General features: G+C 45.6%; 5 protein-coding genes across 5 annotated transcripts; 2 read left to right on the top strand and 3 right to left on the bottom strand.

Moving 5' to 3' along the window:
- Window positions 1–10,962: 10,962 nt before the first annotated feature.
- On the bottom strand, window positions 10,963–13,239 carry PtA15_1A889 (uncharacterized protein; the record flags this gene model as incomplete). Its single annotated transcript, XM_053165962.1, has 7 exons — window positions 10,963–11,173; window positions 11,258–11,339; window positions 11,417–11,725; window positions 11,814–11,919; window positions 12,017–12,101; window positions 12,164–12,759; window positions 12,874–13,239. 7 exons carry the CDS (start codon window positions 13,237–13,239, stop codon window positions 10,963–10,965), a joined length of 1,755 nt encoding a protein of 584 aa, XP_053017102.1.
- Window positions 13,240–15,044: 1,805 nt separating this feature from the next.
- PtA15_1A888 (uncharacterized protein) lies at window positions 15,045–15,931 on the bottom strand (the record flags this gene model as incomplete). Its single annotated transcript, XM_053165961.1, has 2 exons — window positions 15,045–15,479; window positions 15,881–15,931. The coding sequence occupies 2 exons, from the start codon at window positions 15,929–15,931 to the stop codon at window positions 15,045–15,047; spliced, it is 486 nt and encodes a 161-aa protein (XP_053017101.1).
- Window positions 15,932–15,989: 58 nt separating this feature from the next.
- PtA15_1A887 (uncharacterized protein) lies at window positions 15,990–16,987 on the top strand (the record flags this gene model as incomplete). Its single annotated transcript, XM_053165960.1, has 2 exons — window positions 15,990–16,752; window positions 16,884–16,987. 2 exons carry the CDS (start codon window positions 15,990–15,992, stop codon window positions 16,985–16,987), a joined length of 867 nt encoding a protein of 288 aa, XP_053017100.1.
- Window positions 16,988–17,847: 860 nt separating this feature from the next.
- PtA15_1A886 (uncharacterized protein) lies at window positions 17,848–18,823 on the top strand (the record flags this gene model as incomplete). The annotated part of the gene is made up of 5 exons (XM_053165959.1): window positions 17,848–17,875; window positions 17,946–18,185; window positions 18,251–18,370; window positions 18,463–18,606; window positions 18,675–18,823. The coding sequence occupies 5 exons, from the start codon at window positions 17,848–17,850 to the stop codon at window positions 18,821–18,823; spliced, it is 681 nt and encodes a 226-aa protein (XP_053017099.1).
- A 1,065-nt stretch (window positions 18,824–19,888) lies between these two features.
- PtA15_1A885 (uncharacterized protein) lies at window positions 19,889–25,876 on the bottom strand (the record flags this gene model as incomplete). The annotated part of the gene is made up of 7 exons (XM_053165958.1): window positions 19,889–20,503; window positions 20,599–20,760; window positions 20,860–21,162; window positions 21,257–24,277; window positions 24,379–24,809; window positions 24,885–25,624; window positions 25,722–25,876. 7 exons carry the CDS (start codon window positions 25,874–25,876, stop codon window positions 19,889–19,891), a joined length of 5,427 nt encoding a protein of 1,808 aa, XP_053017098.1.
- Between the last annotated feature and the right edge of the window lie 461 nt (window positions 25,877–26,337).

The following is a 26,337-nucleotide window of genomic DNA, read 5'->3' as shown; positions in this document are numbered from 1 at the left end:
AGCAAAAAAGAAAACTCAACCTGCATGCGCGTGAGTCTTGTGAGCTTCAGGTATGTTTGAGAGCTAAAGAACATGATTGATTCAAGTTATTTTATCGCGACGGGTGTTTAGTAGGTCGGAACGCTGAAAAACGGGGATGTAGAGTCTCGATACTGAAGGATTGAGTCTGTGCTCATCGGTTGCCAGTAAGCCTCTGATTCTTCTCGAATCTTCTTAATTTGAAGATCCATACGGTGCTCTGTTGCCTGTATGAAGCTAAGGTTTGATCTGTATTGACTGCCCAGGGAGCGCTGACCTCCGATCGGATCTCGATCTGCGCAGCTCGGTCTTGATCGCGGCCGCCCAGCCAGAGTATTTAAGGAGCAGGTCCGTCCCGCCTCTCAGCTCTTTCCCTCAGCCAACCACCTCGTTCTCATCACTACGAGCTGGAATAAACATGGCCCATCAGTCCGTAATCTCAATTTCGTCCAACAGCGCTAGCCCGACTGATAGTATTGAGATCCTATCTTCTCCTCTTTCATCCCTTTCATCGTCATCCTCGTCCGATCCTCCCGCTTCGCCAGCTGACTCGAACCCCTCTCCTCAGTACTCTCTTCCTGACTTCCTACAATGGCTGTCAACAAAGGCTCCGTTGGAAGCGACGAGGGGATCCCTCTTTCGCACATGGTCTACCTGCTTGGGAGTGAATCTGGGATCGACGACACCGATGAAGAAATGTCGGAGGATCGAGGGTCGATCCTGATGGATATTGATGCGAACCATCGCCTTCCTCCTGGTACGTACCCTTTCCATTGCTAAACATCATATATGAACATCTTTTTACTCAACTGATGCTTATTAACATCCCTTTTTTTTATCGTTTTCACTTTTAGTCGAAGATATTCCAGTCATTCCAGATGCTCCCCGGATGCAGTTTCGTCCAGAACCTCCACTTCCGATGCTCGATCCACTCAACGCGTTTGGGGACGCATTCAACCGTCTCTGTCAGGTTCTTACTCGATTTCTCGCGACATTCCCGGTCGGACATCCGGACTTCGAAGCCGCAAACGAGATCGATGAGGCTCTTGCTTTTGCAGGTGATTGGTTCTGGGTCTTTTATGGACACAAGTAAGTTTATTTTCTTGACTTTCATTGATCCCTTGTTGCTATTGACTGATCACCAGTGTCTTTTCTTCTCATTTTTTTAGTCAATACCCATACGACACTATGTACTGAATGTTTAGCCCAAAAAACTTTTTCTTTTCTTCTTTGTCACGACCCGCGAAACGGACCTCTGAACGAAAAAAAATGATTCTCTTCTGTCTTATCAACTAAACAAAAAAATCCAAAAAAAAAAAAAAAAAAAAAAAAATTGTATTCTCTTTTTCTCTCTCCCCTCCCCCAACTTATTGGTTGTCCCCAACCAATTGTCAGCTTTGGTGACGAAAAAAAAGGTTTTTTTTTTTTTTCTTTTATTAAGCAATTAAGTTTTAGTTTTTCTCCTAATTTGAACCCAAGTGAGAGTTTCAAGTGAGATAAAATTATATACGTAAGTAAGTCTTGTCATTGAAGAGAAAAAAAATAATTTGAACTTTGATGTGCCCACCCATACCCTCAGCATACAAAAGAAACTGCAGCCTACTCTGCATCAAAATTTTTGTCTTTTATATATAAAAGTGCATATGTAAGTCATAAAAAATATCTTGACTCAAAACAGTGTTTCAGAAATGACTAGGAACCTCCCCTAACTTGAAAAAAACTGTGATGGGGATCAATATGCATATAGAATATTTATAATCTTGGCCAGGTATGTATAAATGAGAGACTAAGTTCAATGGAAACTGAGCAATGTATGCAATTGTAAGCAGTTTACCCTCCTACTCAGGAGCAAAGGTCTATTCATCATTATCAGAAATTTCTGTAGACTCTTCCTCGTCTACATCCATTGCATCTTCCTCTAGCTCTTGTAGCGATCTGCCCCGAGGAAAATATCTTTTGATGTGGGATGCCGCATACTTCCTCTTTAATTCAGTACCATCCAATTCTTCTAAGACGTAAGCACCTTTTTCAACCTGTCTTATGATCCTATAGGGCCCATTCCAACGGTGTGAAAATAATTTTCCCCACTGATCTTCCAGACTTTTGTTATAGGTAAGGACTAATGTGCCTGGCTCCAAAGGATCCCTTAATTTTGATGCCAGTCTTCTGTCCCAGTACCGTACCAAATCTTCACGTGACTTCAATAACTTCTGATGGGCTTCTTGAAGCATCTCATCCCGCTGTTCTAGTTGCCTGGTCCTGGCCTCCAGTAATTCTGCTGTGGTGTTGACTTCCGACCAATCAACTCCAAGATAAGTTTCCGCTTCTATATCCACAGGTAAAACTGCTTTCTTGCCAAAGACTATCTCGTAGGGTGAATAACCGGTTGACCGCTTTGTGGAAATACGGTCTGCAAACAAAACTAAGGGTAAAAGATCTTTCCATTTTCCACCAGACTCGCCACATATTTTGACAAGGGCATCTTTAATTGGTCTGTGTCCCCTTTCAATCATCCCGTTCCCTTCTGGATAATATGGGGTAGTTGGTCGAAGGGTTGCCCCAATTTGCTTGACTGCTTCAATAAACTCATCTTTGAATTCTGGACCATTGTCAGTGGTAACTGTCTTTATCGAGCCAAACTTATAGACCCAATTCTCCAGGAGGAACTTGGAAACAGATGCTGATGTAAGGTTTACAAGTGCTGTTGCCTCTACCCAACCAGAAAGATCATCACGAGCTACAATTAAGTATTTAAATCTTCCGGCTTTGATATGACAGGCGTCCAGGGCAACTCTTCCAAAAAGGAAACTTTCTCCAGTGGGATTTCTGACTTCACGGGGTATTGTGGGGTCACGTTTTTGACAGGCGTCACAGCTCTTAACCCATTTCTTAACTTGCTTCTTTAAGCTGGGCCACCAAAACCGGCATACAAGGCGTTGATATGTTTCTTCCACTCCTCTATGACCTAGATCTTCATGGACCATCTTCAGAAGGCGTGATTGAAAATCAGAGTTGAAGATCACCATTTGAGCTGTGGGTGAATTTCTTTTCATGAGCTTTGAATCCTTTACAAAGTAATTGATTGACTTCCTCCGGAGTTTCAGAAACTGGTCCTTCTCCATAGATTCTGGTTTTCTAAGAGTTTGTAAGTAACGCTTCATGTCTAACCAGTATCCTGGGCTTTCCCAATCTTTGATCTCTTCTGTAGCAAAATGTGCTGTCAAGGTTTGAAAGCAGGCCCTGATTACGGGTTCGTCCTCATCAAAGTCATCTGTGTCCTTGTAGTATTCGTCCTCATCGGGTCCTAAAGGTTGGCGAGAAAGTCCATCCGGCATTGTGAAGGTTTTCCCAGGCTTGTGTACCAGCTCAAAGGAAAATAATTGAATGAATGCTACCCATCGTGTCATTGGAGCATTGGGCAAAGATGGTGAGTTGATCATCTCAATTAAGGACTTAGCATCTACTTGCAGCTCAAAGTGTTGACCCCAGAGAACCGTTTGTAGCTTTTTGAGAATTCGAGCAACTCCACAGAGTTCTAACTTGGGCTGGGAGTATCTAGATTCTACAGGAGAAAATACAATAGATTCGTATAATACTGGTCTGTTCAGACCTGTTACTAACTCTTGTTGGCTGAGTACTGCTCCTGCAGCAATGAAACTTGAGTCCACCGCCAAAATGATTATGCCTGCATCTTTTGAGTAGTCAAGCTTTTTGAGGACAATATCTTCTCCTACTTTCCATTTTAGCTTCTGGAAAGCCTCCTCACATTGGTCAGTCCATTCCCATTCTTGGCTCTTGTGTGTAAGCTTTTGGAGGGGTGCTGCTATTTCGGATAGGTTTTGAATGAACATTCTGACGTAGGTGACAATCCCCAGAAATCCTCTAAGATCAGTTACATTTGCTGGGGTTGGCCAGGTTAGTACCTTATTTTTCTTTTTTGCAGATACTTTACGTCCTTCCTTGCAGACTACATGACCGACAATATCCAAGGCTGGTACGCAACAGGCAAATTTCTTTCCTGATATTGTGAGGCCAGCTTCTTCAATTCTGAACAATACATGTTCTAAAAGAATGGCATATTCCCAAATAAAGCGCCGTATTCCTGGATTTTCCTTAAGAACTTCACCGCCATAGTCTGTCCGTGGGCCTTTGATGCCGCCATCATCAATGAAAACTCCAACACTCTCTGGGATTTCGTCTTGGAGGATCCACATCATCTGAGCTTGGTATACTGCAACTGAATTTGTTGCCCCTTGAGGTAGACGTGTAAGTTGAAAACGTCCTAGTGGGGTGTCAAAAGTTGTGAGAGGTCGAGATTCTTCAGCTAATTCCCGCTCATCATAGCCACCCATAATGTCGCCCAAGCCGTAGCATGCACGTCCCGAGAAAGACTCTACAAATTCTTCCGTAGCTGGTGGGAGCCCTGCATCGCGTATTGTGACTCGGTTCATTTCTTGAAGGTCGTGGACAATCCGCAAGCGGCCATCGTGTTTGGCAACACAAAATACAGGACTTGAATAACTGGAAGTGGACTGCTCATATAGACCCGTCTCAACTCTTTCACGAACTAATTCTGTGAACTCTTCTTTTATTGCTGCAGGAATGGGAATAGGTTTTTTCTGCCAAGGAATATGTTCTACTACTGGGATAACATAAGGTAGTCCATATGAGTGCTTCAGAAGACCGCGCTCAGCTTCATTGAATGCTAAAGCTTTTTCACGGATGACTATAACATTTTTAAAAAGCTTTAGCTCTTCTGGATACAGCCATCCTACTGGTCCAAAGTTTACAACTTTGAGTCTTTCTTCTGTTATCTTGGTGGTTTCCTGGAATTCTGGTGGAAATGGAGTAAGTGGTGTTTTGTACGGGTCTCTTGAAAGTGGTGGGCGTTTGAGAGGTGGGTTTATTGCTTGAGGCATTGGTTTGTTTACAGGCTTGACTTTTTTTCCAACTGGTTTGTATTTAGTCATACACCATACTCGTCCGTCCTGCCAGTTTTTGCATATTTCCGCCTGTGCATTAGCTCCAAAACCCCTTCCAAGTAAGTCTTTGAAACTCTTGTCAGATCCAGAGAATTGAAAATCTTCTTTTATTTCTTGTGTTAGTACATTTCCAAAGGAAAGAAAGCTTCTGAAACAACTCAAGTGATTAGTAGTTTTATTTTCTGTTTTTGTTAATTTTTGTTTTGTAGAATTATATAGAGAAGATAATTTAGATGAAATGTTGTGTGTCCAACCTTTGCAAGCAGGTACTCCAGAATTAATCTCAACGGTTGGTATTGAGGTTACTCCTTTTAAGGGAGTACCCTTATTTATAAAAAAGGCTGACTCTTGAGTTTTTCAAGAGCGTCACAGGCTGTCTCACTAAATTTGCTCGAAAGTTCACCTGTAGTTTGAGGATTTTCCAACTTGAAAAGACAGCTGGTGGTCAGGGGTTCGTCAAGACACTGTTTCCTCTTTTCCCACCCGTATCCTTCAAATGCCTTTGCCAAAGTGATTTGCACTCTTCTTTCCTTATGGCCTTGGAAGGTGAGTACCTCTCCTTGTGAATAATACTCCAGCTGACATTTATTGTCAAACAAAAAAGGTCTTCCAAGAATAGGCAAGGTTGCCTTGATTGCTGTAAAGAGGTGGATAGGTCCTGAAAAGCTCCCAATGGTTATTGGGCAGAATTCCACAACTCCAGTGATATTGCACTGTTCTCCTCCTACACCAGACAAAGGAATCTCTATGTGAGTAATTTCTAGACCTAAATGAAATGCCAAACCTTCTGGGATCATGTTGACCATAGACCCCGAGTCAACCAAGAAATTTATATTCTGGTTTCCTAATTTAGTGTTGATAAAGCCCAGGGCGCAACTGTAAAAACTGGAACCATCAAGTCCCTGTTTATCCTCATTTAGCTTCATAGATGCCGACAAAAGGTTTTTTTCTGCTTCTGTTTGGGGTTCTGAAGATAGATAGGTTGTAGTACCAGATTTTTGTGGTAACCGTTCTGATAGCCGTTTGATCATTTCCTCTGTAAATCTAGGAGCCATATTACTGAGCTGAGAAAATGTGACTGAAAACTGAGCATTATCAATTTCATTTGCAACAGCATTTTCGGTTTTTGATGCTCCTGCTCTTGGTTTAGGCTTCTTGGTGGCCACTTCCGGAGTTTCTATGCGGTCCACATCCATTCGGTTATCTTCCATATGCTTTGTCAGAATCTTGAAGGGTCCACCAGATTTGGGGATTATTTCAGGCTCCTTCCGTCCAGAGAACCCTTCACCTCGGCTTTGTACCCCATTTGAACTTAAAGGAAGCTGGCTTATGAAGTTTTCGGCTCCGGTGGTTGGTGCTTTCCAGTCTTTCCAGTGAATAATCCCAACAGAGGAAACAATGTCTCGAGAAGGTTGGGCTTCTTTTTCCTTCTTTAATATTGTTTTAGCTTCGGGTACCGGAATGTTATTTGGAAAAGTGGCTGGTCCAAAAGAGGCTAACTGAGCAGATAATTGCTTCATTTTTGGGTCAACTGAAGCACCGGCAACTACCGTTCGGATGGGGCGAGCTGGGTCATATGGAATTTTGTCCCCATTTGGTAAGTGGAAATCACGTCCAATTCGCTGTACCAGTCCTTGTTTTTCATCCTCTGCTAATAAGAAACATTTGGGAAGTGTGTGCCCTTCTTTGCTACAGTAATAGCAAATAGGAGACCTAGATTCATATAAGGCTTTTCCGGATGGTCCCGCATCTCGATTGAATTCTCTGCCAGCAGTTGTCGGAATTTTCTCCAGTTTCTGGGCTAGAGATAGGATACCCTTGGCAATATCTTCAACCTTTTCTTCCAGAGCACCAGCAGGGTTCTCTGAAATCATCTTCTGACGGAGGATTTTGCCTTGTTCAGATCCTTTCTTTGCATCTAGTGACTTTTGCATCACACAATTAGCTTCGGTAAAGGCGCCTCCGTATCCAAATGTGTCCTGGGCCCCGGCCTTCATTTCCGTTTCACTGAAGTTGATGAGATCCTTAAGCTCTGGTGGTTTGCAGTAACCGTCCTTCCCGTATGTGATCTTGTTTCCCTTGATTAATTCTTGCTTGATGTTTGTTTGTGATTCTGTGGAGAAGGCTGCCAGAAACAAATAGACTACATCTTTTTGTGAGGTAATATGTTCATTTGTCACAAGGTATTTCACAATCATCATGAACTTTGAAACAAATTCCCTGTATTCGTGTAAGTCTTTTAATCCTCCTTTCTTGGCAAGTTCTTCAGACAGGGTGCGGAGGTCATGTATGGTATACTTAATTTGGACGTAAAAGTCTCCCCAAACTTCCTTCATACTTTCCTTCAGCTGTTCCCAATCACGCTCAACGTAGCCGTCCAGGTTTTCCAGTTCTTCTTTGAGTTCCTCGCCAACCACAAACTTGTCAATTTGCATCACCATGTCCCAGTCGCTGGCACCACATGCTTCTGCTGTCCTCTCGTAACGTGATAAGAAAGTTTTTAACTTTTCTCCTTCAAATTTGAGGGTGTCATTCTCAATCTTGACGACTTTTGTCTTCTTTTCACGTGTAATGTTGGGTTGAATTATTTCCTGTGTTTTGAGTTCAGTTTGTGTCTGGGGTTTTATGCGATATCTTGTGGGTGTTATTGTCTTGAATAATCTTTCTGCCATGTCTGCAGCCGAGGTTGAAGGTGCTCCAGATCCTGACGCAAAAGCTGTTCCTCTTGCCTTTCCAGGTACTGATGTACTTCTATGTTTGTTAGTCTGCATAAAATGTGGCTGATCTATTGTCATACTAGTGTTTCCTTGGTCTGCCATACTTCAATCCAAATCTCCTGGTATAGTATAAGACATTGTTCTTCAAAATAAGAGGTTCCTGTAAAAAAATATAAAAAAAAGTATTTTTGGTTTATAATAGAAGTTGATGTAGACTGCTAGACAATATCAAAGATCCTAATGATCAAAAAAATATAATAAACTGATAGTCTCTGGTTCTCTTTAACCAGGGCAGATCTGATTTATCCTTAAATAATATAAAATCTAGCTTATTCCCCAGTACTCACTGCAAAGGAATAGCTAGCCTGAAACAAATGGTTTGTCTAGAGAGTACTACAAAAAGCTTTTAGTATATCCAAATATATCTAATTTTGTATGTTTTTAGAGTTGCTCTTTTTTTTTTAATTCAATGATCTTTCAAAAATACGAGGTTTTCTGTAATGAAAGTCTGGTTTTCAAAGTAACAATAATATAACAACTGATAATACCAATTTATGCTTGAAAAAATATTCAACTAACTAGGCCACTGTTGGGACACCAGTTGTGAGACTCCAAAAGCGGTTTGCACCTCTTATGGCTGAATTTAGAGAAGTATGTGTGGGGAAACCCCTGCTTCTCTGAAAGACAAAGACTGACAACACCCCCAGCTAGGCTGGAAGCAAGAAGACAGTGGTCTAGTGTAGTTGAATAATTTTCTCACAAGTGGCTCACAATGGACTGTGTATTTCAAAATATAAAGCTAGTATTTTAGTATGTGGCGGAGAGTGTGAGGGTGACAATTTATTTGAATCTCGTGGGGGGAATGATCTCCTTCCGTGGATGGATGGGGGGAAAAGGAAGAGAGAGCCCCTCCTTATATAGGAAAATTTGAGGCATTTATGCTGGTGGTCTATGTACATGAGGGGTTTTGGCTGGTGTGCCTTTACAAATGCTGTGCAAATACAGCTATGTACAGTGTGGCAGTGTATACATGAGCAAATTTAGCTGGTGATCTAGTTACAAGTGTGGCTTACACAGCCCTCTGGTTGCTATGGAGTCTTCTCAAGTGACCTGCACAGCTTTCTGTATTGCTGTGTAGTCTGCTTGATTGACTTGCACAGCCCCATGGTTACTATGCCGCTTTATTAATGTGGCTTGTGGTTGCTGGGTTACTGTAATAAGTGGCTTGTGGTTGCTACACAGCTGCACATGAGGCTGGCTGGTTGCTACGCAGCCACATATATATGTAAAAGGGTAGTATGTAAGTTATATACATGCAGTTTTGTAAAACTGTGTATGTAAACTGAAGGGAGTGTGTGTATCAAAAGATGGTGTAATGTAACACTACATATGTAAACTAGAAATTTTTGAATTTTTCCATCCAGAACTAAAGCGTCTACCACAACGGGCGGTGTGGAGTGATGGGTGGGGATATCGGACAAGTGAAAGTCGCGCGGGATTGAAGCCGGTTTCAAGCCAGCGGGATTCCAGACATCTGGCAGGGATTCTCAGTCTACGACTGGGCTCGCGTGCACGTGCAAGCCCAGTCTAACACTGGCTGGTTGGAGGTTACATAGGTCCTGGAGACCTGGTTGTGTTCTCAATGGTGAGCCCAGCACCATTGGATTCTGGGCTTCCCAGCGCCGCGGTAGATTGTGGCTGGGGTGAAGTGTATTTAAGGGTGCTTGTCGGTAGGAGTCCTAGTTTGCCGAGTATCTCGCAACGGTCGGGAGGCTTGCGGTGGCAGTCTTGGTGTTTTCTTGCGATGGGTGACGGTCAGGAAAGAGAAGTGAGGGTGGAGGGTGCGCCTATAAATAGAGCGGCCTCTGGCAAAGTGGAATCGCCAGTCAACTCGCTGTGCTGCACTTCCAGCCAGTGAGTTGACTCAAGCCCCTCCGCTGCTGCGTTTGCACAGTTTGAGGGTGAAAGGTGATGACCCCCCTTTGCAACTTGCCTTAAATGCGGCGCGCTGGGGGTCATCTGCCCAATACTTGCACCCTCTCTAGAAGAGGATGGGTATTGGGCTGGGTGTTTTTTTGGGCTGTTTTTTTTTTTTTTTTTTTATTTTGATTATTTTGTAGGGGAAACCCTTGATTTTTGTTTTTGTGATTGTCTGTCTTTAATAAACTCAGATTTGCGTCGCGTAGAAATGAATAGAAAAAAACCGGGTATGTACGCGGAAAAGGGGGTACGCAAAAACCGGGTACAAACGCGGAAATACCCGGGTACGTTTAGTAACCCCCTTTATGTATTATTTTTTTATGTAAGGGTTTTATTTACAGCGCTCTCTATGCTACTCCTTTCGTAGTAAAGTACCAGAAGGAGTAGGAATAAAGGGTTACTTCAAGTGGTTAACCCCCCTTAATTTATAATGAGAAGGCTGAATCTGTAATAATATTTTAACATTTATTGTTATTTTTTTAGTTATTGCAGTCCTTAGGATACTTATTGTATCTCTAGGGCTAACAATTCCTGAGGTGTGCTAATGCCATGCAGATCACCATGTGCGCTTGCAAGGGTTTTCTGCCCTCTGTAAAATTTTGGAGGAGTTATGTATGATTGTTTTTGTATTTTTGCCATTTTTGCAAAAATTGTAAATCCGACGACTGTCTGGTATTTCCATTGTTGATTTCCGACTACCAAATTGGGCGCGTGTCAATTTTTGGTCCGCGCGACCCAGGCGCAACGTCGGGCAGCGGTCCTCCCGAGGTAAACCACGTTTGGACGTCGGAAGTCAAATTTAGGGTAGTCAATTAATCAAGACCCTTAAGTTATTACCAATCACAATACCCCAGGAAATGATCTGCTGAGGGGAAGCATGAAAAAAACTAGCCAATCCAGGACCAAAGAAGAGAGTTTGAAAAGTATTGATTTCCCTTGATGTTATAAATAAAGACCAACTATTAGAACCAGAGGTCTATGGCTGCTTGATTTTCTTGTTGGTGGCACTGCTGATAGGATTTTGATGTCAGTGTCCCAGGTCACAGCTTGATCTTGACAGGCAGGCCCACTGGCCCGCCCAAGTCAAGGCCTGTCTGGCTGATTTGGGCCGCGTTGCTGGTCAAATATCATGTGACTGATAATCAGTAATTGGATGGAGTTAGAAAAGCATTTACACTCCAGGACTTGGCATGTCCACTGGCAGCAGTTGTGCAAGCTCTTGCAGTGTAAAAATGTGCTATAGATGAACACAAAAGCATAACAATCTACAGATAAGACACACAATCAGGATGGGAAGTTGAGGATGCTGGTGATCGAGGCGGACGAGGATTGGTTTTGATCATCAGAGATCTGCGATGCTTCTTGCTTCTCAGATGTGCCTCCCAATGCACCTCTTCAATCAAGAACGGCTTATGTGATTCAGGCGTGCAACTTTCGCATGTTTTCAATCGTAAATCTTTCAACGATCTTATTTTTCTGATTTTTTTTTCCAAGGCAAAATTTACATTGTATCAGTCCGCAATCTGCACCTCGCTTTTGATTTGCGGATTCTGTACTCACTTTCCTTGTGATTCGGAGAGTATTGAATTTGCAATCGAAGAAATAGATTTGGGAGATGGTAAATCGTCGTAGCTCAAGAACGCTGTATCCTCAATGCAATGATTGATGAACAAAACTTCGAGTGACAAATCAAAAAAGGTTTGGGTGGGGCAGACGAACCAGATAAGATTTTTTGGGCAGGGATGAGGACGTTCTGGTCCCATTCATCCAATTCACTAGCGTCCAGTATGTAAGTAATCATTTGAGAATCTGAGCTACCCGCAGCGTCTGAAGCTTCGGAAGAAAATCCAAATTTGCGGTTCAGCTCAGGCAAGAACTTGTTTTTCATCCATTTGACTTGTGATTTGGCATATTGCCGAGTTGCAACCTTGGTCAATTCTGTGGCTTCCGCAACTTTCTTCGATGACATTTGTTCTGGTTCCGAGTCGGCTTCGGTGGTGCTTACTAGTGACTCGAATTCTCGATATCCTGCACGTTTATCATCGTTCGGGGAATTTACATGGCTTGTATACAGTCAGAAGGGGACTGAAAATAGGGCAATATTTGACCTACTAACCTATGGCCTGGAAAGGGCCTCGAGAAAAGTCGGTCCGAGTATGGTCGCCCGCTGCCAGTCTTTCCCGCATTATCTTTAATTCCCGTACCTCATTCACGAGGCCGCTCTGCAGATTAAGCAGGAGCATGATTCCTTTCGCTGAGCTTTAAGAGTTTGTCTAGGCAATTGAAGAAAATAGATCCGAAAGTCGCAACACCACTTACTTCAATCATTTTATCTACCCGAGCATCTAGCCGAGGTAAAAGCTGGTCGGTTTCTGAATACAACCAGAATACCAATGTCCGGTAGCTAACCATGGCAGCGATTTAATTTGAAAGCCAAAAAAGAACATCCAACAACTCTTGACTTACGGAGCACTTTCCTCTGGAGTATTTTTTGCTCGAATGTCTATTTGGTCTTGCTCAGCAACCACATGACTCATCAGTTTGCCCATGCATATAGCGACCTCGAGACTTCTTCGAACCTTTCTCAGGTCTCTCCAATGCCATCTGCTAGCCATCACGGGGTCAATAGATTTGAGAGCCTCATACAGACCGATACAGAAATCTTCGGCGGTCGCCTGAGGGGGTCGATATTTCGGAGGTAAGAGCTCGCTGGGAAAGCCTGGTGGAAATTCTTTGGGGGACGAGAAGGGCGGTAGATGCGGCAATAAGAAGACTAATCGTAAATGATCGAGTGACATGGATTTCAAGCTATTGAGCAAAGTGGGATCGAATCCGTTCTGTTCACATCGGTCGAGAATTTCTTGCGGATTGTCTAGGATGGATGTGTGATCGAAATCGGGAGATTTGGTCGCATGGATATCTTTCTTCGTCAGCTCAGAGAGTGCTGGATCGTGGTGCTGGACATCTTTCGTCAATCGGCCAGGTAGAATCAAATTTTGGATGTAATAACCAGTTCCTCCGACGACGATTGGTACGAAATCTTTTTGATGGATTTCTGCGATCTGTCAAGTAAAGATCAGAGCCACAGTCAGCCAACAAGATATAACGATCGGAGGTCCACCTCCGCAGTCAACCAACGAAAAATGTGATTCAAGGACGGATGTTTCACACCTGACTTTTTTAGTCGCATCGTCTCTAAATCTCTCGACGGTATAGTCCTGATCGAGGTCCAAGAAGCTCATGAGATGATGTGGGATACCGTTTGTCTCGTGGGGTGTGATTTTGTTGGTCAAGATATCGAGTCCCTTGTAAACTTGCATCGAGTCTCCATTGATGATTTCGGGTGTTCTAGTCGGATTCAGTGCGCCGGCAAGCTCGATGGCCAGTTTTGATTTGCCGGTACCGGTGGTTCCGAGAATCACGACCAGGTCCGGCTTTGCCATTGCTTGTCTCCCGATTGGAGTAGTTGGGGGAGGAACCCTGTAGGCCGAGATTGGTCTGGTGTGTCTGATGGCTCCGGTGATTGGTCTGATCAGTCGCATCCGGGTTCCGGGTGGTTGTGGTTCCGAGGGAAGATGGCACCTCAACCGGCCCGGGCACAAACCCACTCGCCCAACCGGGGGCCAACCCCCAGCGTATGTATTTCACATGTCTCAAGTTCATGACTGCGTTCCTCACGCATCAACAAATGAGGCTGTCCCGTGGCATTTGCCTCTGTATGTAGCCCAAAAGTGCTTTTAATTGAATTTGATGTGTTGGAAAACTGTCCTCCATCGACCAAGGACAAAAATGTCATTGATGTTGATGTGATTAGTGTACTCAAGGATTTCAACTGGGTCCCCAAAGCCCTGTGTTGAAAAGTATCAAACAAAAATCAGCTCTCCTTTGACGCGATGATGTGCCAAAAAACTTGGTACTCGGCACTCCGGCGTGCCTTGGCGCCTTGGCACCAGCTTTTGCCAGTTTTGAGATGCCGGCTCGCGCGCACTTTTTCGAAGCTGGGGCCAACCTGAAAGGCAACCCATACTGACACTCCCGCTGAAGTTGCTCTCTCTGTCTCTCCCAGAGCTTGCCTCAAAGCGGCCAATTCTGGCGTGGATTCTGGGGGGCCGGAGGCCGGACCAACCCCCATTTCTGCTCAGATTCACTTGCTGACCCGCGAGGGAAACTGCCTTGTAGTTGTATTCATATTTAGCTTCTTGTGCGGGCAGCCATCCACCCATCACTCTCCAAATCCCCCATAGGGCTCCTGAACATCATTACAAAATTGGTGGCTCGCGCAGTCTGGCAAACCAGAGGGAAGCACTTTACATAAGTTCGGGATCTACGAAGCTTTAAACCCCCTACTTTTACAAACATGCTTATCGGGGGGTGACACTGATGCGCGGCGTATATTCATACCACAGGGGAAAAGTTGTGGTCTGTTGCGGTAGGCGGTGATTACTGTGGTGCACTTCCCCATGATCGATTTGTCTCCGCTCCAACCAAACCTTGCTATAATCCTGGATTCCAGGTCGTGGGATGGGCGCTGATGCCAATGGGCGTCAACAGTCAAGCTTTTGACCGTCGGTGCTAATTCTTCATCTCGATCAGGATACGGGTGGCAGGGGCTGGGTCCTGCTCTGGTCGTTCATTGGCTTTGTTGATTACCCCAACTCACGGGGGCAGCACGCTGTCACTGAGAGACAACCTTTCCGGGAAACATCTATTCATGACTAAATCTTTGCTTAAAACATAGGTTGAATAATCACCCTGGCATGTCTTGTGTGATTGGCCGCGGAGTGGGCAAGGGTGAGAGGGGGGGGGAGTGGTAAGGGTAGATATGGGTTCTATCCATCTGATCGTCGGGCATGCACACCTGCCAAAAAGTTTCGGCCTCCTGATGCTTTCAAGCTCATCAAAGTTGCCCATCATAGCAACAATCAACGAAACCGGCGAGCAGAGTCGTGTGGAACCTCTTGGACTTTCGCATCAGAGTGAAGAATAACACTATGGCACCATGCATCATCATCAGTTTTGCAGAGCCAACATATTTACCATTTCAGGGTAGCTAATCCTAGCTAATCATGTCTGAACCCTCCTCTTTCCACTTCGAATACATACAAATTCGAACCAATTTCCAGCTTGCTGGAGCTGGAAGAAAGCAAGCTAGAAGTTTCAGAAGGAAAATTTGCTGATCCCTCATGACAAGTCGGTCAGTCAGCCGCCTTAAAATTTTATCGGCGCACCTCGGGAAATATTCCATGAAGCGTCGAACCGACCGAGGTGCCGATAGAGCCAAGAGATACACACCTCTCAACGCAGTGAATCGTCTGATGGGCCCATCTTATGAGTACAAATCAGGCGTCTATGTACCTTGAGGGTCGCAGGCTCTGCCGCTGTTCGAAAGCTGACCACGTCGAGCTAATAACATCTGCATGGTTGTAGAGCGAGAAGCTAGAGGCGATCGGTGGGCGGCAACTCGAGTCTCGGCAGCATTCTCCTCTGGGCTGCTTGCTGCTGCTTGAGCATGTTGGTATATTGTACATCGAACATATTTACATGGTTCGCGCCTTTGCTTGTCCCAAATCACTTGGCCCCGGGTATGCGATAGACAGAAGCGCCCCTCGACAAGCACCCTTTGTGGTCCAAAACATCTCCTTTCTTTCCTAGGAGACTCGGAGGTTGCGTTCCCCTTGACGCGAAGAGCGCTTCGGCGACGGACACCTGCAAGTTTCGCTACTGCCAGCTGGCGGATGACGGCTGCTTGGGCATTGCCGTGGTCGATTTCAGCTCTGCGGCTCTGATGATGCGAATTTGCAATTCACTCCGACACACCAAATAAGATCACTCGCTCCCACTGTCAGAGTGTCGACGCTTTAATTAGGCCCCGCCAGAACAGCCGTCCCTCCGCAGGCCCTGCTGTATTACACATAGCCCCATTGAGACATCGCCGACTCGATAAGAGAAAGGCCCTTTGTACACCCTTACCCTCCGTATCTTTCCTCAGCCGATCCTGAACTACTTTCTTCATATCCCAAACATTCTCCCTCTTTCTGAGCGGCTTGCTCCTAAGCAACCATCATCCACCGGTCTTTAGGCGTACGAGGAATCAGGCTTTGGCCTTGTATAATCCAGCAAATCAAAGCAGTCGCCAATTAAGCTGTACAACCTCAGCCCCAGATTTCCACATCCGATACTGACCGACGGATTAGGATCTTCGCTCTTCAAGCCACTAGCCTCTCCTGCGGCCATCATTCCAACAAGACCGAGCAAGCTAGCTAACTGTGCATAGTGGTCGGAGCTATCACCAATGAAGCTTCCATCGGTCGTTCTCAAGCTCAAGCTATCCATCACTCTAATATTTGCTCTGAACATTCTTCTCTGTCTTTCGTTCACTTCGCCCGAGCCGGATTCCACTCATCACCATGTCTCGCCTGCCGCCAGCCCAGATACCCATCGCGAACACAACGAGGGATTTCAGGACAAGAAGAGCCCACCCGTTCCGAAGAAGCCACTTGCACCGAAGCTGTCTCCTAAGCCACCTACTCCAGCCCAAACATCTCCTATAAAAGGCAAGATCTCAAAGCCGGATGCCCATCATCCAACAACGAAATCAGTTCATCAGGGCGGGGAGCAGCGAAGCCAGCCCGTTGCACAGAGTTGGACTAACCACACCGCCCCGACTCCATCACCTCCTAATCGTCTAAGTGTACTCACGACCTCGGGAAGATATCTTGGATTCACAAACCAGTCGCGGCATTCAGTTGATACATGGCTGGGAATACGTTACGCCAAGCCACCACTTCAAGATCTACGCTTTCGTGCCCCACTCCTCCTTGACAAAAACCAGAACGATGATGGAAAAATTCAGCTAGCTTTTGAATTTGGGGATGCTTGTCCGCAGCCGGCCTTTAATCCTCCACTGGAACCCGAGGTAGACATATCGGAGGACTGTTTGTACCTCAATGTTTATCGGCCCTCCTCCACAGATCATAAGTCACGCTTACCCGTTCTGCTCTGGATACATGGGGGTGGTTACACCTATGGAACGGGTGCTAGCACGGATGGAGCTGGTTTGTAGTTTTTTTCAATAGATCAAGAGATTTATGGACGCGCCATTCACGTTTGACAATCTCGTTTTTATCTTCTGTCTCAATGTGTTTTCGTACTATGGCTTTGACGATTCAAAACAAGGGGCCATCAGTCCTTGTTAGTTCTAGCTACGATCTCAACAAGCCCATTATTTTTGTATCTATGAACTACCGGCTTGGCTCTTTTGGATTTGTGCGTCAATTGGTATCCTTATAAGAGATGAATTGTCACTAAAGTCTTGGAAACTTGGTGTTGATGTATTGGATCATTTCTAGCTTAATTCGGACGATCTGCCAGTTGAAGATTTGCAAGTGGGGTTGAAAGATCAAATTGCGTGTCTTAAGTGGCTGAAGCTCAATATCAAGGCGTTTGGAGGGGACCCAAAAAAGTTGGCAGTCTTCCCGAAATCCCCCTTTTCATTTACTAAGAATCTCCTGCCTCTCTAACCATTCACAAAACAAAAATCATCGTTCTAATCTACTCGCCACCTTTGTTTCTTCGTCAGAATTACCCTATGGGGACAGAGTGCAGGAGCTATCGCAGTTTCCACACTGGTCACCTACTTGTACGATTCCCCCAGTTCAACCCTTTTCAGAGCTGCCATTATGGACTCCGGATCACCCACGTCGTAAGTTATTAAAACATGTCGCACCGCTGCATTCCGAACTGGCTGATGTTGACGCTGTTCTCTACTTGTACTTCAATTGGAATTAACTTGGATGAAATTCGACACACTCAGCCACACCGTTCCTGCAGTTCATGTTTATGATCGTCCTGGAATGCCCTACAATCTTCTGGTAAATGGCACGGGCTGTGATTCTCCGACGACCGTAAAGGGTGCCCGGAGATCGCGGAAGTCGCGGAAATCACAGAAATCCCGTTCTGCCCAGGTTGATCGACTAGAATGCCTCAGAGAATTGGACTACAACGTACTTCTAAATGCCAGCCTGGCATTGCTCCGAACTCCCCCCTTTTCTCGCCAGGTGACTGTATGGGGACCGTCATACAAAGCTGGCTCAATCATCGATCGGCGTCCATCTGAGAGACTTGCTGACGACGATTTCATAAAGATCCCAATGATTTTAGGATCCAACAAAGACGAAGGTAAGCTATCTTAACCTCGTTTGTATGGTGGTTGTACTTGACTAACACCCTAAAAATCACCCGTCTTTAGGCGCACTTGCAGCAGTTGGGCCGTCGATTGCTTTCCGTGGCCCCCCAGAGGATTCGGACGCCTATTTTTATTCTTACATGTCCAATAGCTCCGTCCTAGACCTTCAGCAAGTCGATAAACAAGTCTACGAAAAAGTTGCGGAGCTTTATCCTGACGAACCATCGCTCGGTTCTCCTTTTGACACGGGGAATCGTACCTTCGGCCTCCCCCGTATTTTCAAACGGCTAGCTGCGTGGTACGGTGCGTGCTTCGTCCTTCGATTTTCCTGGTAGAATGATGTCTGACTAACTTTCCGGTGCAACCAGGCGATCTACATTACCAAGCCCCCAAAAGATTCTGGGCTCGCAAGGCCTCTCCACATCAACCAGTATATGTATATTATTTTGACGGACCGCCAGCATCGAATGATCATGCATACGGAGGTGGTAAGTAGAATCCCGCAAAACTTTGGTTTCTCGTTGCAGAATGTATAAAAAACCCCTTAACACATCTCAAACTGACGACAACTGGTTTGCAGTCTCTCATAGTTCGGAACTGCCCTTGATTTTCGGAAATCTCGATGAAGAAGACTTATCAATTACCGAGGTGAAGGAATATAGAGCATTGGCTGAGAGGGTCAGGAATCGTTACATCAGCTTCGTGTACGAACTCAATCCGGGTGGTCAGTGCCTCGTCGTTTTAAAAACAAAGGAAGGTAAAAGCTAGTATTAATTTGCCTCCTGTTCCCAGACGATTGGCCCGCTTACACACCGAGGGCCAAAAAAGTCATGCGATTCAACAAGAAGATTATCGAAGGAGAATTAATTGAAGACGATTGGCGAGCCGAGCAACTGGAGTATCTGAACAGTGAACCTGCCCAGAACACTTACTTCACTTAAGACACATTGTTTCCTCTCATCTTGGGTAGGCGACGACAGCAATACCGTTAGTCAATCGTTCAGCTTTTGGGCTTCAAAAATTTCTGTGTCTTCAATACTTTCAATTCCAGAGCCCAGATGAATGCTCTATAAATTCACATTGTTCAAAAACCTTGCATATGTTATTTGGTATTTCTTTGTTGCATCATAGATTTTTTTACTTAGCCAGTGTTCCTTTATTCGGATTTATTCAATGTCCACCTTTTCTCACTACATGCAGAGCGATTTGTTATCTATTTTTTCTTGTTACATCTCAAAGCAAACTTCTCACTAATTATATCATAATTTCACTAGCTTTTTGCAGTAATTTGACTAGAAGTAGCATCTATTCTGACCTGACTTTCATCAATAAGTAGTCAATCATTTCAGGCTTAAATTATGGACTGATGTACTGTACTGGATGAGCTGAAACTGTCAAATCAAGAAGCTAGACAGGCAGTACCAATAATTCACTTCTTCATGGATCTTGAGACCCCTACAATAAGGATTACGGAGCTGCAGATGAATCAGTAAACTCCACTATATATCCCAGCCTGCCAATGTGCGTTGGCATGCAGTATAATATTTGACATTTCTTGGAAGTTCTTGACTGATTTAGAATTAAGAAGAAAGAAAGCCAACAAAGGCAAAGACAGATCAAGTTCAACAAGATAGTGCACATCAATTACATTTTATGTCAAAATGTGTACATACAACAACCATCATACAAAAAAGAAACGCACAAAAATACACTTGAGTTGATTAATTTGAAAGGAAGAATGGTCAGACTTTCCACCATAAATATAGGATGTAGACAAGTAAGGGGAGATAAAGTGATGAGAATAGGACCATCACACGGAGACACGAAGGGAACATATATGTAAAACCGAAGCAAATTACAGCAGTGACGTGAGAGGAAAGCAGACACTAAAAAACAACATAGCTGACTAAATGAATTGATGATCAAGTGACGAAACAGCGAAGAAAGGGGTCTAAAACAAGAAAGCTCTACGTGGGAGAGATGTGGGAAAGGAATAGCACGGAGCCTCAAACGGCACGATTGAGTTCGTTCAACTCGGATTGACGATTGGCCAGCCAAGCCATGAACTTCTGGTTTTGGATGGTCTTTTGAGAGCCAAGGTCGGGGGAGGAAGGTAAGCTAAAGTCCTTGACGACCAAGAGGTCGGTAGGTTCGTCCTGCAAATGTCCCATATTTGTCGGCTTCGAGGAAGAAGACTTTGCTTGTTGGTTTGTATTTCGATGATTGTTGAACTGTAGCTTGTACGTCTTCGCGTCAATTGACAGTCGGATCTTGTTCGAGTTAAGCAACACTAATCGGCCGCCCCGCTTCCTCTTCGCCTTCAGGGACCGATCCAGCGCAACACTTCGATCGTCGGTGTTCATCGGCATCTCGTGGTCTTCTGCCCCTGCTGCCTCTTTGCCTTCTTCTCCTTCATTCTCCTCATCTTCCGAGTGCTCTTCAATTAGTAAGTTGGACCTCAGGAACGGCCGTCTCACTTTCGTTGGCTGGACTAGCTCGGTGCTCGTTTCGAACTCGTAGGTGTCGACGTAATGCATCAACTTCTCTGCGGCTGTCTTGACTTCGAACGTCGACTCTCCTTGATTCAAGATCTGGAAACTCAAGGACATTCTTTCGGGATGCTAAGATAGGAGTCCCCATTGTGATCAGTTTCTTCTTCTTTCTGAATGTTTTGGAAACCCCAAACTTTTTTGCCAGTGGAAGAAAATAAACTAACCCATTCAGCACGATACAGTTCACCTTCCTCTTCTTCCAGGATCGATTCCGCTTGATGCCGATAAGATATCTGAGTGATCGGGTTCATCGAACTAAGAATCCGCTCCCGATTCAACAAATTCAACAACTCTTTGTTTCTATGTTCTTGATGAATTTGTGCAAACTGGTGACACAATTGAAATAGACAGACAGAGAAAAAAGAAGTAGAATTAGGTCCACCAAAGAAAGAAAGAAACAACGAAAAACAAGGAAAAGACTGAACTTGTTTTAAGATCGAGTTCGTTAGTTTGTCGACAGTCGAGAGAAGATAGCCATGTCTAGGGAATGCAACGCGGATCGATTCCTCAAAAGCGTGGAAGTCGATTTCACCATCGAAGTAGCGGGAGAGTTGATCCAAACAATAAGGATATAATTGGGATGAGGGATTAGGATGGTCATCCAGGCCGATGATCGAGTGGCTGAGACCGAGCTCGATGGCTACCGGATTGATCCGTCTCCACCGAGGCTTTTGTTTTCCCAACTCGAGTCCGATCGTTTTCAACTTGATCAACCTCATGTAGAGTGTCTACACAAAAGCATAATCACATTTTCGTCAAGTCATGATCTCCCTCCCTCCATTATTTTGCCTCTCCCGCTGCCAAACGAAAACAGTAACTCACGTGCAGTAACCGGACCAACAAGTAATATGTCGAAGATCCAAAGACGTTATAACATCGTCCGGCTCGTCGATCGGCCGGTTGCTCAGCGCCCGGATGATCGCTCGGCCGATTATCGACCACCGAAATCTTAGTCCATTTATTCAAGCCGGTGAAGCTAGGCCCATGTGGCTCGTTGAAAGCAGGTTGAGGGATTGTAGTGGCGACATATTCGGCAGGGGTGAGTTGATAGGAATGTTGAGGGGAAGACATGGGGGTGTCGAGGTTTTGGGAGCGGGCACGTCTGGATTCCTGGGAGGTCTGGATCTTCAAGAGGCCTTCCGTGAGGGTCTCGATACCCTTCTGGTCCAGTACATTTTGCTGATTGGTCGTCGTCGGGCCGTCATGGCTCGGCTGAGTGGGACGGCCGTACTCGCTCGGCTCACTAGACTCATCATCGTAGATAATCGGGATCTGTTTCTCTAGCTCGGTCGCTGAAATGTTCCAGACCGCCGGGATGAACGTCCGAAGGGATTCATCGATCCGTCTTCGCTCTGGATTTGATAGTGCAGACCGGTCGAGCGCCATGATGATGATCCTCAGAACATCAAAAAAAACTTCCATATCTTCGAATCCAAGTTCGATTTGATGGGCTGCTCTTGAAGGAGCAGGTGATCGATGAATCTTTTGGGGTATCTTGCTCTCTAAGATTATCTCGACGTGATCTGGGGATGATGGGTTGGGAACCGACTCCTTGTCTACATCCATTCGTGTTGGGGAGTTTACGGACGGTTCGAATTTTTTGGAAGGATCTTGATAAGCCTCTCCGTCTTCATTGAGACTCACCGTGAAAACCAAAGCCTTCTGGTCCCTTTTCAAGTCGTGAATCTCTTTCAACAAGTTCTGGCCTTTGAGCAGAGACTTTTCGTTGGACTTGAACGCGATCACTTGATGATCTTGAGCTTTGTAGTAATTCTTTCGTTCTACCTCTCTCCAGATCAGGTTCCATTGAGATTCAGCAGACTTCCAGCTCAGCTCGAGTTCCTTTAGCCGGCGGAGCACGATTGGGATGGTATTTGCAGGGTAGTCGCGCAGGTAAGGCAAGATGGTAGATTGATATTTACTCTCGTACACTTTGCGAAGGGTACGATGGTAGATAGATGGACTGCCTCCGCCGAGATTATCTCCCAGTGTGAAGCTTGCCTTATCTCGGTCTTCCATCTCGTCGATCCGAGCTCGTAAGCATTCAAGATGGCCGATCGTCCGACTGATACATTCTAACCAGTATGAGAAATGCGCTCGCTCCCCCTCAGTCATTGCAACCACCTCTTCAAAGTTCGTCTTCCGATGCCCTGGTCCACCAGACTCCGTTCCGAATTTCGCCGCCCCGAAGTATTCATCATTCAAAACACTCCAGCACAACTCGTCTCTTCCTGAACACGCCAAATCGATCTCAGCCCGCGGTAGTCGCTTGTAACTTGGCCCATACTCCTTTTGGATCGTTGATGCATCAACTTTGTCGCGCTCTCGTATGTCCTGATTCCTGATCTCCCACACCTCTCCTTCGACCAAGCCATCGTTCTTGACGTCATATCCAACCAATCCTTTGAAGTCCTCCAACAGTTCGTCATCATCGCCAATGAAGACTGATACTCGATCCAATAAAGTTTTGAAATCGATGATCGACCGATTGTAAAGGTCTAAGACCCTTAGAAATTCTAGCCAGAGATCTTGATCATTGAGAAACTTTCGTATTGACTCAAATAGAGCGACCTCCTTGGTGTTAGTCAGTGTACGACCTCCCATTGCATCGTGGGTCTCGACGTAGGACGGTTGACAAGTCGAGTATCCGGCCAGATTTGAGCTTCCCAAATGAGGATCATGAACCAATTGCAAGTGGGGATGGATGTAAGCCGATGGGCCGCCGATCGTGGGATCAACGGCGTGATGGGGCAGCGGCTGTGGCTGATTTCTATACGGTTCCGATGGTGTAGCAAAGTTATGTGGCGCTGGCTCCGTGTTTGTTGCCTCGTGCGATTCGGGTTGGGATGAGCGGTACTGCTCGAGAAAGGTGGCAATTCGATGCTGTACGGCTTCATTGGTGACCGCAGGTGGCATCGACTCAGCGCTTGCACTTGTCTTGGACTTTGAGCGCTTGATCTTCTTAGAGGCGAAATCGTCTGGTAGGAAAGCAGTCGTGTGAGGTTCAGTGGGAATGGTAGAATGGTCATTGATCGGCCGAAGACTGGTATCTTCAAGGTTTCCATTTCCTAGAGCTCTTTTCTTCTTAGGCGGTCCCGGGAACTCGTCATCTGCAGGGATTGGATTGGCCGGACTTGCCAACAACCTTTTCTGATGAAGCGGGTGGTAATCGGGTACTGTAGATGAGACGAGGTGCGACCCAGAGGCTCTGGCCGGTGAAGCGCTTGCGATAAATCCATTATTTGATTGACCCATTAAACCTGTTCCTGTGTGTGCGGCAGTTGGTACGCTTGAAAGACCACAGCTAGCAACATGTGGATCTAGAAGGCCATTAGTTGTACTCGAGAGTACTTGAGGGTCGAGAACCATTGGGAGGGCAGGAGAAGCGCCGCGAGCTAGGTTGGAATGGACCTTACTAGGGGATTGCGAACGAGGAGGAGAAGGTTTGATGGATTGTCCGGTTGGGTCCTGAATATGATCAGTTGGAAGGTTATTTTGCAGGGCAGAATGTGATTTGTATGCCCTTGATGTATCTGGGGTTACCCTGTGGTTCGGTTTTGAGGAAGTCGAGGGATGGTAGAGAGGCTGAGGATGTGATAGGAATATAGGGTTTGCCACTTTTTCATGCGAGGTTTTTCGAGTTGCGCTAGACTGTTGTGACGATTGGGGGGAGGTATTCGGCTGGGGGTTGGTAGACGAAGAGGTTTTTACGAGTGGTGGTGGAAATGGTGATTTCGAAACTTGCCCCGCGACAGAGCTCGCGTTGAGATCAGGCAAGAACTGTTTGAACTCGTCCAGCAGATCAGATGCATTCGAAAACAGCTTGGTAACCTTGACATAGACCTATATGGGAAAATAACTTCTCAGTCAGCTGCTTGGCAGATCATTGAGATCGATGACACTTCTTAGTTACCCGAAGCAATTGATGGCAAATACAAACACACCGAATCAATGGCCATTCCATCCCTTTGGTAAGTTTGAAGTATCTCGAGAAAAGTTTTATAAATTTCCGGCTGATCAATAAAGCGATGTTTGATCTTGTTGACGTAATTGATAGCATAGTTAAACTCAACCGGTTTGCCGTTGAGATTAGGTTGGGGCGGATGAATGCCTGGGATAAGCGTTGAATTTGGACGGATAGGTTTGGGTTGAGATGGTTTGAACTTGCTAGGATCTGTGAGATCGGGCGCGATGGCAAGCTTGGATGTACTACTGGGTTCTAGGCTGTAATGACGGCTATTCGGGGGATTTTGGTTGGTTTGAACTGAATGGGTAGGTCTGGATGATATTGGATGCTCGTTGGTGGGAGTAGGCGTAGGTACCCTTTGATTTATTACTGGATCAACGGCTAGGCCATCCATGGCAGGTGAATGAGCTGGTACAGAGTGTTATTCACAACGGTCAATCAACAATTAAATTCCTCTCAAGTAAGAATTAATGGTGTACAAACCTCTAGATAATAAACCGGGACTGGTCAGACGAGGTTCATTTAGCAGGGTTGCCGGGGTGAACTTTGTCGAAGAGGAACTAGGATTATGGCCAATAGGATCTTTTGTGGTCGAATCCGGTATTGTGTGGGGTAAAGTGAGACTCTGTGAGCGGATTTTGTGCTGTTCCTGACTGGTGGCCTGTGGGCTCGTAGATCGTTGGCGACAGCTGTTAGACTTAGGGGGTAGCTCGGGGGGTCCGACAATAGAAAGATTCGAGGAGGGATCGGAAGATTGGTTTGAAGTGCTCAGAGGTCTTGAATGGTCCGATGGGCTTGGCTGGGTTATGTCAGAAATTGGGGGTATGCTGGTGGGCTCTGTGGGCGAGAGGTTGCTAGCTGAGCTTTTCGAAGTGGTTTCGGCTGTTGAGGTTGGATCAGCTGAAGTAGTCGAGAGAGACGGAAGATCAGCCGGAACGTGAATCCAGCCAGGGGGCAAAGATCCAACGGAGTGATCGGTGAGTATCGTCGCTGGGCTACCGTCCCTGGGGAATAGACTGGTTTTATGAGTGATCTCTCCAGGAGTATAGACGGTGACCAAGTCAGCTTCTTCGGTGTTGGAGGAGGTTCGCCTGACCAGGGTGCACTCTATCCGAAACCCAGGCGGGAGGAAAGTGTTGAATCCTTGAATCAGGGAAGGGTAGCCTCTGAATAGAGTGGAGACTCTCTCGATCACGCCTGGAGTGTCGATTGACTGAGTTTTACTGTTCCATTCCATTTTTTGGTTTGGTTTTATGAGGATGTCAATGGGTCTGGTTGCTGCTTTACGGAAGATGAATCTTAGCCAAGGCTGGAACTGACAAGAGTTTCATGACGTCCAAGAATTGGTTGTAGACATCGTTTTGGTCTTGGAATCGAACTTTGACCTGATCGAGATAGCTGAGTGCGTCGCGAACGTTGAGAGTACGATATGAGCTGCTGCCGTTATCTTGTGTCTCTTGAGGGTCATCGGCCATGTCGAGATCGGTTCCCTTTTTTTGATTGCTGCTGGGTGGTTATTGTCTTCTCTTTTGGCTGCTTCGAGTCGCGCTACTGTAGAACTGCAGAGGGGGGTCACCATCCTCATAGGCTAAAAGGGGGTTCCTGAATCGAATGCATTTGGTCGCGGGGGGAACTGAGTCTCACGTGACAGGAGGGACGACATGTCACCATCTATCATCCATTTTCAAATTAGGCAGGGGAAAACTAAAAATTGAATGAGCTTGGAACAGCTTTGAAAACAGCTACCAGGTTAATGGAGAACATGATGACAATTTTCCCTTTCTCCACCAATTTTGGGTATCACCCACAACCACTTTCCTGCAAAAATGGACATCCAAGACATCTTACAGCTTTGTTGGGCAGTGCAGGGCTGCAAAATATGCCTCCATGTGAGAAAAGAGTGGGATTATGATTTCTTTCCATCAATAGGACAGCT

Source organism: Puccinia triticina, chromosome 1A, assembly GCF_026914185.1.
Source record: "Puccinia triticina chromosome 1A, complete sequence".
Classification (NCBI taxonomy): Eukaryota; Fungi; Basidiomycota; class Pucciniomycetes; order Pucciniales; family Pucciniaceae; genus Puccinia; species Puccinia triticina.
The sequence above is the reverse complement of the archived record's forward strand: the minus strand, read 5'-3'. Positions and strand labels throughout refer to the sequence as shown.